Source organism: Polyodon spathula, chromosome 22 (genome assembly GCF_017654505.1).
Source record: "Polyodon spathula isolate WHYD16114869_AA chromosome 22, ASM1765450v1, whole genome shotgun sequence".
NCBI lineage: Eukaryota > Metazoa > Chordata > Actinopteri > Acipenseriformes > Polyodontidae > Polyodon > Polyodon spathula.
Window position 1 is genome coordinate 9,422,262 of NC_054555.1, and position 13,182 is coordinate 9,435,443.

At 38.8% G+C, this 13,182-nt stretch overlaps 1 protein-coding gene across 4 annotated transcripts in view; it reads left to right on the forward strand.

Moving 5' to 3' along the window:
• Positions 1-13,182, forward strand: part of LOC121297462 (testican-1-like) — a 198,493-nt gene that overhangs the window by 89,007 nt on the left and 96,304 nt on the right. For 2 of the 4 annotated variants that reach the window (XM_041223796.1, XM_041223798.1), the window contains exons 3-4: positions 4,174-4,182; positions 8,657-8,702. In XM_041223796.1, the coding sequence (XP_041079730.1) occupies positions 4,174-4,182; positions 8,657-8,702 (55 nt within the window). The remainder of the gene's footprint in view (positions 1-4,173; positions 4,183-8,656; positions 8,703-13,182) is intronic. The other 2 variants (XM_041223797.1, XM_041223799.1) reach the window with 1 other exon arrangement.

A 13,182-nucleotide genomic window follows, 5' to 3' on the forward strand; every position in this document is an offset into this window, starting at 1 on the left:
GGACAGAGCCAAAGCAGCATGTTCTGGACCCAGGTATGAAGCACAGAATTCTTGAGGGTCCTCTGAGGGCATTTTCTGGCTACAAGAGCCCCATTCATGGAAACCTGGCATAGCAAACAGCACTTGCCCGGGTTGCACGGCGGGTACAAATTTGCACAGGGCACAGGAGTGAATATGTGCACGGGGTGCAAGAAAAGTGCATGGGCACAGAACAGATGTTCAGGGTGCTCGGATGCGTGGGAGCAAGGGCACTGATGTGCATGGAGAGCGCACGCCATAGGTGCGGGGATAGATGTACTGGCACGGATGTGCATGGGACATGGGTATGTACGGGCACAGAAGTGCACCGGTATGCACAGGGTGCATGGGCACGGAAGTTCACGGGCACGGGTGTGCGTAGGGTGCACTGGCACTTGGCACAGGTGTGCAGGGGGTGCACAGGGACGGACGTACGCTGCTACACGGAAGTGCACGGGTATGCACGGGGTGCATGGGGTGCACGGAGCACAGGTGTGCATGGGCTGCACGGATGTGCACTGTATGCACGGGATGCACGGGCACGAATCTGCAGGGGTACGGGTGTGCACGGGGTGCACGGGCATGGGTGTGTGAGGAGCACAGGGGGCACAGGCACGGATGTGCATGAGGCACGGTGCATGGGAGTGCACAGGGGGCACGGGTGTGCACAGGGCACTGGTGTGCATGGGCACGGATGTGTACGGTGCATGGGAGTGCACAGGGCACGGTGCACGGGTGAGCATGGGGGTGCATGTGCATGGGGCACGGTGCACGGGTGTGTACGGGTGCACGTTTGCACGTGTGGTGAGACACACTTGGGGAATAATCCCTCAGAAAACCTGATTAAAATTTAGATCAGGAGATCTAAGCCACCACACAGAGATCTTTGTGCAGCTGATGTCTGGAGTAGGCTATGGTCTAATAAAGACCGCTGCTGAGTGTCTAGCAGGCAAATTCTAAAAAAATTACTGTTGTAATGTTTCGTCCGTTCCAGGGCCAACACACTTAACACACCTCTTGTTTCTCTAATAAATAAATTAATAAATAATAATAGTAAGCAAGACAGACTCAAAGAGTCAGCAAGGTGAAAAGAGCGAGAACGCTCTAATAAGCAACTCAGCCAAATGCTTATGGGGCAGCCGCCAGCTTCCCGTGCACAATTAAGGCAACGAAGAGTACAAACACTGAATTTTATTTATTATTTTTTAATAAACAGAGTGTTGTAGAACAACAAATAGATTACGCTCAATCCGACCAGCAGCTGAAAGCAAAAGAGGCTGGTCTTCCTACGCTCTGCATAGTCATTCAGCACCCGAAGGGCGGGGCGCTGACGTCAGAGCTACGGAGTCCTAAAGGCAGCATAATCCTATCACCTGACGGCGATACCCATTAGTTGATGGCTGTTTTCGAATTGAAAGAGAATGAGGGAGTGGTTGTACAGTATTTGTTATTAGCCTATTTGTTTTTCTCTGGGTCTTTCGCTATATTGCGGCCCTCGATATATAGTGGATTTATATTGAACCCCTACACCCATGAGTGAGTGGTGTACCAGTAATAATACACACAGGTGGCTTGTTCAATCCTGCTTGATTCCTCAGTGCTGTAAAATGCTCTAACAAATCCAGTTGTCTCTTATCCTGGCTGGCAATAGGTTGGTCAAATCGACCCCTAAGCATAAAAGGTACAATTGATGTAACTTCAGTTCAAATAAGGGCTAATACATCGAGTCCAAACACCTCTTTCATATTGTCAGCAGCTGTAGTTAAGAGACAGTGTTATTTGTGATCTAATAACAAGAATGCTAGTGCCAGTGGCAGCATTATAGGCCAAGTGGGAGCCATGACCATCAAGCCTTCTTTCTGGTTCTGTGGGCAGCCTTTTAATGAGGGGAACACAGTATGAACGTTTCCTGTTTTTTGAGCACGGACATATTATTAAATGTTAACTGGCAAAGCAATTTACTGTACAGCTCCATACATATGATGTGTATATTACATACTCTGGACTGTAAAAACTACTTAGAACAAGCACTGAAAGTGGTCAGTGTTGACAGGAGGCCCTTATATATTTTTAACAAGGAGATATGACCACAGGGGTTTATCAATGATGCCTGTAATAATACTGCTCTTTTCCCCTATATGTTGTTTGGAACCTGGAGTTTCATAAACTACTTTCTTGTGCAAATAGAAGAGCAGTAACATGGCTTGCTAGCATTTGTATCTTTTTCTTTTTCTCCATTATTATAGTGGTAAATCTGGCATGCAGGGAGCTGTGAAGCAGATACAGATTGCAGAGCACTGTACTTATTACAGGAGCCAGTGTGTATCCACATGAGATAAAGGCAAACCCATCTAACCTTCACACTCACTTCAAAGTGTCTGCCTGACATGGATCCCTTCTTCACATTGAGCTGCTGCTGGGACAAGTTTCCCTGTGTTTGCTTGTGTCCTTATGCCAGGCTTTTTTTTTTTTACACCCAACTTCACAGTCACACGGTCATGGCTTTACATCCAGCTCTTTCCACTGGGATGTGTGTATATGTTGTCACAAAGACGGCTGTAGTGGGTGATATCAGACCAGAAACCAGGAACCAGGAAATAAACAACAGAGAGGTGGAGTTTTGGGGAAGCTGAGCACTTGTTTGTGCTCAGCATTTAATGAATGAACAGAACAGTAAATAAAAAGGTTGTAACAAAGAAAAACACAGGGCACGGCACATTCGGAAAATTATAGACACAAACAAAACGGACTAACACTAAACAAACACGGTGAGCTGATATTTTAACTATTATTATTATTATTATTATTATTATTATTATTATTATTATTATTATTATTATTACCTCCGTCTCCAATCCCGTTCTCCACTCACCGAACACACAACCCTGAGTGAGTGAAAACATGCTGCTTTTATGCAGCTGGACCGAGACTCGATTGCCAATCGTTCAATTGGAGTTGCAGTACAACTGCACGTGAATTAATAAAGTGCTCACATATTACATTTTACTTGCACGTGAAGTGCTGTGCAATCCTCGTACCTAAATACAAATATACATTTTAAACATTTGTGTTACACAGACACGTTTATATCTCGTGTACCAATGACTAAACACCAACATTAACACACAACATACAACACAAAATACCCACAGGGGCGGGACACTTTGCCACAATGTATATGCGTGACACATGTATAACTTCTGTATAATACAACATAACACAGCACTAAATAAGAATGCTGTACAATGTACGGAAAGAAAGTGCGTTGAAATGTAAACAAACAGCTGAATTCAAGGGAATTGCTTCCCTTAAACTGAGCTCTGCGTTTGCTTAACAACCAGGCATATTTTGGAATAATGTAATTCAGCCAGTCTCTTACTGGAGTAGAATGACTGAAAGAATAGATTTTAAATACGTTTCACTATTTGTTATGCATTGCATCTTTAAAGTAATATCTGCCACAGTTCAACTCGAATTTGTTGGCAAATCTTAAAAATGTAAGCTGCTGTTATATAAACTATAAATATATGTTTACACTGATTTTAGTTTAGCATCATACATATGCATGGGGAGTTTTGCTGTTTACTGTGCTGGAATATGTGTTTTACTATTCTTTAGATAATTAATAACCATGTACATTTAGTTGCATTTCCCTTATTAAGTTCAGACCAGCTACTGCATCTTTCTATAGTCTGTACTCCAACAATTAGGATGCAACTAAAGGTCCCTTTTGAAGATGCCAGCAAATGAAGATGTATTCACTTCAGACTGAACTGTTCACAAAGGGGTGCAGGAGAACCGAGTAATAGCTCAGCTCACCGTAAGAAGAGAAGCACATAACCCTCCAGCAGCAGAGATTGTGCTCGTTGCTACTAGTCCCATGATTTGTTAAGATATTGACATTAAGCTTTTGCAAAGAGATCTGAAGAGATTGAATTTTTATATTTCTATTGGAGAGAACACCCTTTGACAGCTGTGTTGTGCTGTAGGGAGAAATCCTGACAGATTGCAGTGACTGAAAAGTTAAGATAGGGCTGTATTTAAATCAAACTGCTCAAGAGTTGAGGATTTAGGATTTCAGTGTTTGTATGTCATGTCAACTTCTGCAGTGATGTGTAACCATTTCTTTTTCCCCCCCTTTGCTTTCATATACAGGAAGTGGAGGTAAGTTCTTTTCATTTTTGACTGTATGACCATTTAGAAAGGTTAGGGATTGATGAAACCTAGCGACATGCATTCAGAATAATTATTATTAGAAGATGGTTTCTGAGCAGGATAGACCACAGGGGTCTCCAACCCTGGTCCTGGAGAGCCCCTATCTTGCAAGTTCTGTAGGTGTCTTTACATCATTGGTAGCTAAAGAGCTGGAACACCTGTTAATCTTTACTGATTAAGCCAATAATTGGTGCAATTAAGTAACTGAGAACTCAGTTGAAATGAAAACCAGCAGACCCAGTAGCTCTCCAGGACCTGGGTTGGAGATCCCTGGACCACATAGATGGAACATCTCGTTTCCTTTATTGACTTGTACTAAGACTGTCCATCTGAAGAACTGCACCTACTGCAGCACAATTCCCCTCAGCAAAAAGCAGAAGCATTGGATTAACCCTGGAACAGAGGAAAGAATAACTCCTTCTATGCCACCTACTCCACTTTCAATCCCTGTAGTTGATTTTTCATGGAGATACCCAATCCAAGCCAGACCAAACCATGCTTATTTTTTATTTTATTTGATGGGATATAAGAGCAAGTAAACCTGCAGTCCTTACATTCTGTAGCAATGACATTGCTGGGGAGCTGACTAAATTATAAACTCATCAAGCAGAGTCAAGTTTTTACAATGTCAAACAAATGATGTCTCTACTATATTAGGGCAAGCAAGTCAAAAGTAGTTGATAGTTTCTTAGTTCATTTGACCAGGAGATTGATATACAGCAAGCTGACAGGACTGAGACTGCTATCCCCTTACACGCACACTATAGTGTGTGCCACAATCAGGAGAAAAATCTACATGGGGCAGGTAGGGGGGGGTCTATTGCAGAATGTATATTTTTACTCATGGTTATTCTATGTAGAGCATTCCAGAACAGGGCCCATTATAACACATATGCAGTATGTGTCCTATAAAAGAACGATTGCAGTCATGAAAAGGGGCAGCTTTCATATCATCTGATAAATGCAAGCTACTGTATGTTGCATCTGAACATACAACATACGGTTTTCCACATGGGCAGGTTACAATACCCGTGGAACCCAGTCTTCCCTTTGTTGATTTGATTTTTTGTCACGTTGAGCCAATGGGTATCACTAGCTGATAAGTTGAGTTGATCCTTCTCCCGATTACCAGTGTTGTGCTGTAGATTAGTTTTTTTTTTCAATTTTTCAATTGCTATAAACTGTAAAACCGGTAGCATGCATCATACCTGCCATCTTCAAAGTCTGATTGAATCCCTCCTTCTGGCGACATTAGAGCAAGGCCTGTTGTGTGTGGCAGCAGCTGCGTTTAGGAAAAATGACATCTATTGCATTAGATGGCTTTATTCCTCTCCATCTTCTTCTCCTCCTTCTTGGCCAGGTGAAAAGTATCGATGGCAATAGTGTGTAAATACCAAATTGGGAGAAAAAAAATTGGTGACTTTAAAAAAAAAACTAAAAAATTAATTAAATAAATAAATAAAACAGGTCCCTACAATTAAGTGTGTGTGTGTGTGTGTGTGTGTGTGTGTGTGTGTGTGTGTGTGTGTGTGCGCGTGTGTGTGTGCGTGTGTGTGTGTGTGTGTGTGTGTGTGCGTGTGTGTGTGTGTGTGTGTGTATGTGCCCAAGCCCTACATCAGAGGCAGTTTCAGAACAAAGAATCCTTTGATGATACCAGAGTGTAGTATTAGCTGAAATCAGTGCCTTTCATTTAAAAAAAAAACAAAAAACAAAAGAAAAAAAACTAAAGTTAAAGCCTAACCTTGGAGATAGCTCTGGAACAGAGTTTAAAACTGAGGGTGTGAGAGATTAGCCTCATATCAGAGAAAGGGCAATAAAAGGAGGATTTTCATTTAGGATTTTAGTCTTAATAGCCTTAAGTTAGTTATATTATGTGGGCAGAATGTTTTAGAGTTAAGTATGATAATAAACTGTCCTCCTGTCCATGTATTATGATGAGATCTTGGACTGTAGTGAAGTGAAGTATGCAGGGATATCAATAGTTAAAATTTACAGACAGATACACTGGCTAGACAAATACGAAAACTTACTAGTGCTTTTTATTGGTATCAAGTAACACTGCCGCAAAGCCTGTTTAGTTTTGTGTCTTGCATATTAATGAATGGGCTTGGTTGTATCTAAATACCAACAGATGGTTTATTTGTGACAAAAGCTTTCTAAAGTAAAATATGTATATCCCGGTAGCTTTTACCTTTATCTGCTTGGCTTAGAATTGCTGCTCAATCATCATGTCTTCTACAATCAAAAGGCTATTTTTATATAGTTGTTCCCTACAAAATACATGCATTTCTTTTATCTCTGCAATACCATTGCACCATTTACTGAAATGTAGCTATCAATAGATGACCCCCAAACATTGAAAATTTGACCCCCTATCACCTCTCCTTGAATGAGGAATTCTGTCATCTAATGCGTTATGACTAAGAAGAATTAACGTTGAGACATATTCACAATTCAACAAACGTTTTCAGTAAATATTTACTACTAAAATGAAATTTAAAAAACAAAAAACTTGCATTCACCTCAAAGAAGACTTGCTGTAAAGATGTAACTGAGGTTATTTAGAGGTATTTTCCAAGGACACTTGCTATGCTGTTACTAATTACACTGCTTGTTGTGAATTCTCAGAGGTGTCCACATAAGACAAAAGAGCACTCTATACTATGCTGCATAAGTAAGAAAAAAAATCCTGCACTATACAGATATCTTAGGAGTCGAATGTATTGATAATCTTGGTCATGTTCAGCTGCGTGGCATTGAAAGACATATCGAACATCAATGCTGTCATCAAATGTTCAGTCCCTTTGAGGTTATAACATAGCTGCAACATCAAAGTTGTTCAATGTCATGAGATGTGTATTGAGAAATTTATTGGAAACTGTTCTATTTTATACAGTACCAAAGCCATATGACAAATAATTCAGAAGCAGGAAATGCAAGCAGTGGTGTCTGTTATTGATTCAATATTTATTTAGTACTTTGCTGCCCCTGTAGTTGGAGAAATAAGTCATTCTGGTGGATATCATTGTAGAGTTTCTTTATACGTTGCATACATCCAGTTTGGCTAGTGCTTTTTAAATCTTAACACAAAACTCCTCACATTTCACTCTATACAGTATATAGAGCAGCAGCCAATGTGACCCAAGACACTCCCGCAATGACAAGTCACATTTAAAAACGACTGAATAAACCATCTGAATTTAAGTTTGATGATAATGAGTTATAAAGTTACAAAACAGTACCATCAGTTGTGAAGGAATCACTAGCAGTGCCAAACAGGTGCTCTTTGAGGCAAAGTCCTGTTCCTTTAGTCAGAGAATTTACAATGGGAAAAATCTGTTTCACTACAAGGGCGTTCCCTTAGGCAAAATGTTCTCTTAGGAGCTGTTACTATCGACAGAGACTACTGTCGGCAAAATATCTAATTCTAACAGGAGTCAGTCTAGATGGCTTTAATTATGCAGTCTTGGCTTGGGTTAACATCCATATATATTTTTGAATTATTTGTTTGGCCTATTTCCTTTATAACTTATGAACAGGGACTGCTCAACTCGAAAAATAAACCCTTGGAATCTCAAATCTCAAGGTCACAACATTCACCTCGGATACCTTGGTAAAAGGAAAATAAAATTCCTGTGATTGCAAGTGATACTGGTCTCCAGGAAAAATAAACATTATCATTTATATACAATATTTTAGGGCATAAAGGACTGTATAATACATTTAGTACTTGTACCTTCAACCTTAACATAAAACCTGTAATTCAGAGTAGATCTAAATACAAAACCATTTTATTATACTGATGGGGAAAGTGTGTCCTGCAGTGTGTCCAGTTTCCCAACATGACACTATTGTCTTTTATTGAACTGTGCTAAAGTTACATATCTGTATGATGCAAACATGAATGTTTAGCTCTAGTAAAAGTATTCTAGTTATATGAAATATAACAGTAATGAGTGTTTAGGCTTATACATTTGCATACTTTATCAATTACAAATGAATGTAAAAACAGATAGCCATTACAATATATTAGGAGACAGTATTTGATAATTACATAATGCCTTGTGATAGTTACATCTCTAATGGAAAACCGCGGGTCTGTAGCAGCAAGCAAAAAGCTTTGATAGTTAAAGGTTAATAGTACTTGTATTGTCCCATTGTTTCACCATTTCTGCATTTCACTCACTGGCACATAACAATTAACTAATAACAAACCTGTTAATATATATTTCACGTATTTTTTTGTTGTTGTAATTTTTGTAGTTCTTACATGCTGTATTGTTCATCAACAATTGGAAGAATAGCTATAAATGAAAAAAAAAATGAAGTGCATTGCATTTATTATTTTATTGAGATGTATGTTATTATCTTTATTTTTCATTTGTTTTTCCCCGCACCTGAAATTTGTTTCTTTCAATTACAGGATGACTATTTCAAAAACTGGAGCCCCAGCAAGCCATTTGACCAAGGTAGGATCTTAACGACTTTATTATGTGTGTAGTGCATTTTGCAGTATATGCTGATCTAATATAGTGGACCAAATGAAAAACTGATAACATATTGATAGCTAACCATATCAAATAAACTATCTGGAGCAAGTTTCAATTCAGCGCAGGGTTAAATGTTCACGACCTGTAATTGGAAGGCAGTCAATGGGCCTTGGATCAGCCTGCTGGTCAAAGTTGGTGTCTCAGAATTGCTTCTGTATGATAAATAAATATAAAATTATATATATATATATATATATATATATATATATATATATATATATATATATATATATATATATATATATATATATATTCTTCTGTTTAAACCATACATAGGATAAGAACCCCCCCACCAACGATGAGCACCATAATAAATAGATTTAATACATCAAATGCAGACAACCTCCTACGTTTTCATCTGTGGTCAAATAAAGACCTGCAGCATTTTCTACTTTTCAAGGAGGAAAAAAAAGTAAGGTCACTCATTTTTCCCACTGGAGTGATTGATGTCTGCCACTCTTTCACTGCAGTATTCTCTGATGTCTGTCAATCTTTCACTGCAGTATTCTTTTCAAAAGGAAATAAGGTCTTTGTTCACTGTAATGCATTGACCCTTGTATACCTCCACCAGGGTTCTTTGTCACATTAATTCAATTGCAAATCAAAAAAAGCAAAAGACAATCTTACCGTCAGAAAGCAGGGTAGTGAATCCTCTAGAGGTGGCCATTGGATTCACCAACTGCCTGATCTGTGGACCCACCTGAACAAATAGACTGCAGTTTATTAAGTCTGGTTGTTTATATGTATTGTCTGGGTTCCCTTTATATTGGACTCGTCATATCTCCAGATGTCAAAGTTTAGCTATTAATGGTTTCTATAGGTGCTTTTAGCAATACTACATATTGTTACAATTCCCTTTGGGTCTCACAGTCGTTTTTTATTTTTGTATCCAAATGTAATGGGTCAAACTCATGACTATAGCACAATTGTGCAGTATAAAACATGAATACCTTCTTTACTAATGCAATGTAACATGAACAGTTTGTTCTACTGACCACAAACTGGCCACTCTAGTGGCCAATAGTCAAACAACTATTGCCTTCTGACATCACAGGTTTAAAACACAGAGAATGACTTCAGTTTTCATATTTGGGTTGAAATGGTGAGAAAAAGGCTACTGCCATTATTGCCCACTGTCACTTTTTCAACTCTCAGGGCAACAGGTTTCCCACTAAAACTGCAACTCCAGATTGTATTTGTATAGTATTTGAATTCAAATAATGTATGCCATAACATTTACCATATGCTTATCTGACCCCGGTAAGGTAAACTGATTCAGAATCAGGTGCTATGAACCTATCAACAAAGCCTATCCTATTGCTAAAAACAAAGCCTGTTGTGTTTGTGTGTGTGTGTGTGTGTGTGTGTGTGTGTGTGTGTGTGTGTGTGTGTGTGTGTGTGTGTGTGTGTGTGTGTGTGTGTGTGTGTGTGTGTGAGTGTGTCTGTGTGTGTGTGTGTGTGTGTTTTCTTATTCTATTGAAGAAATAAAGATCAGCATGCAACACAGCTCCATATCAATTTGCTCACCAAGTACTCAACCCCACAATTCTGTACACAGGGAAATAAATGATTACATGACTACTTGAGAACAAAGAATTTTGTTACCTGGCAGCCCGACCAGATAAAACCCTGCTGTAAGCTTTATAATTCCCTAAAACACATTTCCATCATTTTCTACAAAGGGCACTTATTTAAGTTTGATAAGAATCCCCTTGTTTGATTAATTGTCATAAACAGCTGCGGGCCTGTATTGAGACCAGTCAAAGTTCTTTCTATTGATCTAACCTTCTCTATGAAACCAACAGATCAATAGTACTGGCTTCCAGTTGGGGGAGATCCATCCTTTATTTCAACTGTAGGCCCTTAGCTAATTATGTCCTGGGAATGGACCGTGAATCACAAAGCAAAATTACATCTCTAATCATTTACTGGGCATATACAACCTGAAAAAAGGGTTCCGGCTGGTGTGGTTGTTGTGTGGAGGAGGGTGCTTTTTGGGGTTGCGTAAATCAAGTGAAATATGAACTCAAAGAATTGTGGTCTAGCAATGCCACTGGCTTAATCATTACTTGAATGGAAGATTCCAAGACCATGTGAGTGCAGTAGTGGTGAGCACTCCCTCCTGGAACAGAACCTAATCAGAGACCCTGTTTGAGCTGATTGATGTGCTATCTTTCTGATGAGATGATAGCCCTATGAGCACAGAAGATACCATTTCAAAGAAGAGAAGGGGAGTTTACCCACAGGCTACTGTAAATTCCATGGGTAAAATTATATTCATGGCTATTATGTGCGCTAAATAACAGAATATTGATATATTGCTTTTCTCTGATCACGAGGAATCCTGATCTGCAAACTAAGTTCTTTAGATTTGAGTAAATATACTGTAGATTTTAAAATGCAAACTTCATCATAATTTTTTTCAAAAATGAACATGCTTGAAAGTGGGAATAGCTTTAAGGAAATAACCTCCTTACACACTAATTCTGGATTTTGTACATTAATGGTAAATCAGGCAAAAGTGGTCCTCATCTTTCTGTCTGAGCTCCAATAACCTAGTGGTGTTAGCAGTTCCTTGTTGCATGACCAGCTCTATGTGCAAACAGGGTCAGGAATCTTATCCTCAGAGCAGTGCTGGAGTCCGGACCTGTTCAGTCTGATTAGCACTGTTGGCTACACTGATAAATTATTTTGAAAGAGCCTGACATATTCCACCCACGTAATGCAGGATGCATCTCATTGCAACTAGCATCTGCTCAATGGGCTTTGTTAAGGTCAGTGAATTCCTTCATAGTTGGACAAACCAACCACTGGTTCCTGTAATGGTAACATAATTACAGATGAAGTTACATAAAACATTTTAGTACCATGGATTTTGTTGTATCCTGTAAATGTGCATAATATTTGTATATGTTTTTAATCTATTTTTTACCACATGGTGTGTGAGTTTTAAAGTGCTGATAGTTTCTTGCTCTTGGATCAGTGAGTACAAAGTGTTTTAGGGAGAGGGGTGTTGCTGGTACACCCTAGTGCACCCCTAATGATCCATATTTTACTCAGGTTTCCTCAGAGACAGCCCAAAAGGGTTAAATATGCTGGTGACTTCGTTTAGCATACCACATATCCATAAGTGCAGGAGAAGTAATAAATGCCGATTTAAGAATATGTACCATGGGAAATTGAGCAGATACATACAATATTATACAAACTCAGATGTATATTTCTTTAAGCAAGAAATGACAAAGAAATACACAGGTCATTGAGATAGAAGAAATGGTGACAATTTTGATGTACAAAATGTAGTTAGTGTTCAGTGAATTTTACCTATTGTTTTAATGGTTAAAGCTTATGTCTGATTAGTTCGTTTGATTGACAACTTTCTAAACACTCAGCCCAGAACCACACTTGAATGAAACTGTTCCACCGTTAATATCTACAATAGCACACTGAGGATTTCATAGAATTACAGTTTTGTAAAGGCTAAGCTGTCATAAGTTGTGATTGACATTTGACTGACAGGGTGGTGTGCAATGATATACTTCCATACCAAGACTTTTTGAGCTCCTTCTCCCATCTGTCGAGTATGGGGATATCCTTTAACATGCAACCCTCAATCAGAATGGTTAAGAAGTGACACTTTCTTCAATCATCTATGCAGGATTGACTTTAAGTTTATTTGGGACACCCATTGTTGCCTTCTTCATTATTGCCTGGTGTCCCTATGCATTGTGCATTGTTATGTAGACTGCAGTACTCAGAATCACACATGGTCTGTTATATTCCCTACAGTCTGGTCCTTAATGAAAGACGATACTGGAGTTGTGTTTGTGATTGCAATCTTATTTTCTCTAGGCGCAATCTTATTTTTTAAGATGCAGATATGAACATAATCTAAGATCTAATAACAACAAGTGCTGAGCATAATAATAATAATAATAATAATAATAATAATAATAATAATAATAATAATAATAATATGGCTCAAATGCCTGCCCCTGTAAATTGTTTTATTTGTATAGAATTTTAATCCCATCTTTTTTTTTTTTTTTACCACGTAACACTGTCTGGTGGAAGAATGATTTTTAAATTGTATTTTACTCAAATTAATGATTCTCAAACACAGCTTTATGCAATGTATTGTTCCAAAGACCTTCCTCTGCCTGGTACCCACATTCCATATTTGCCAGTTTTTAAATTGTGTGGAATGTTGTTTAGCTAAGATGGCTTAGGCTACAAAGTATTGTGGAACTGTGTTTAGTTGTGGAAATTATTAAATAGACACTATGCTAAATCCAGGATACAAACCTTAATGCAACTGGCATAGACGATTATAGTTAAGACAACTGGTGCTGAAGGATCCTGGTATGATTTAAAATGTCAAACAGAGCCCTACTGAAGG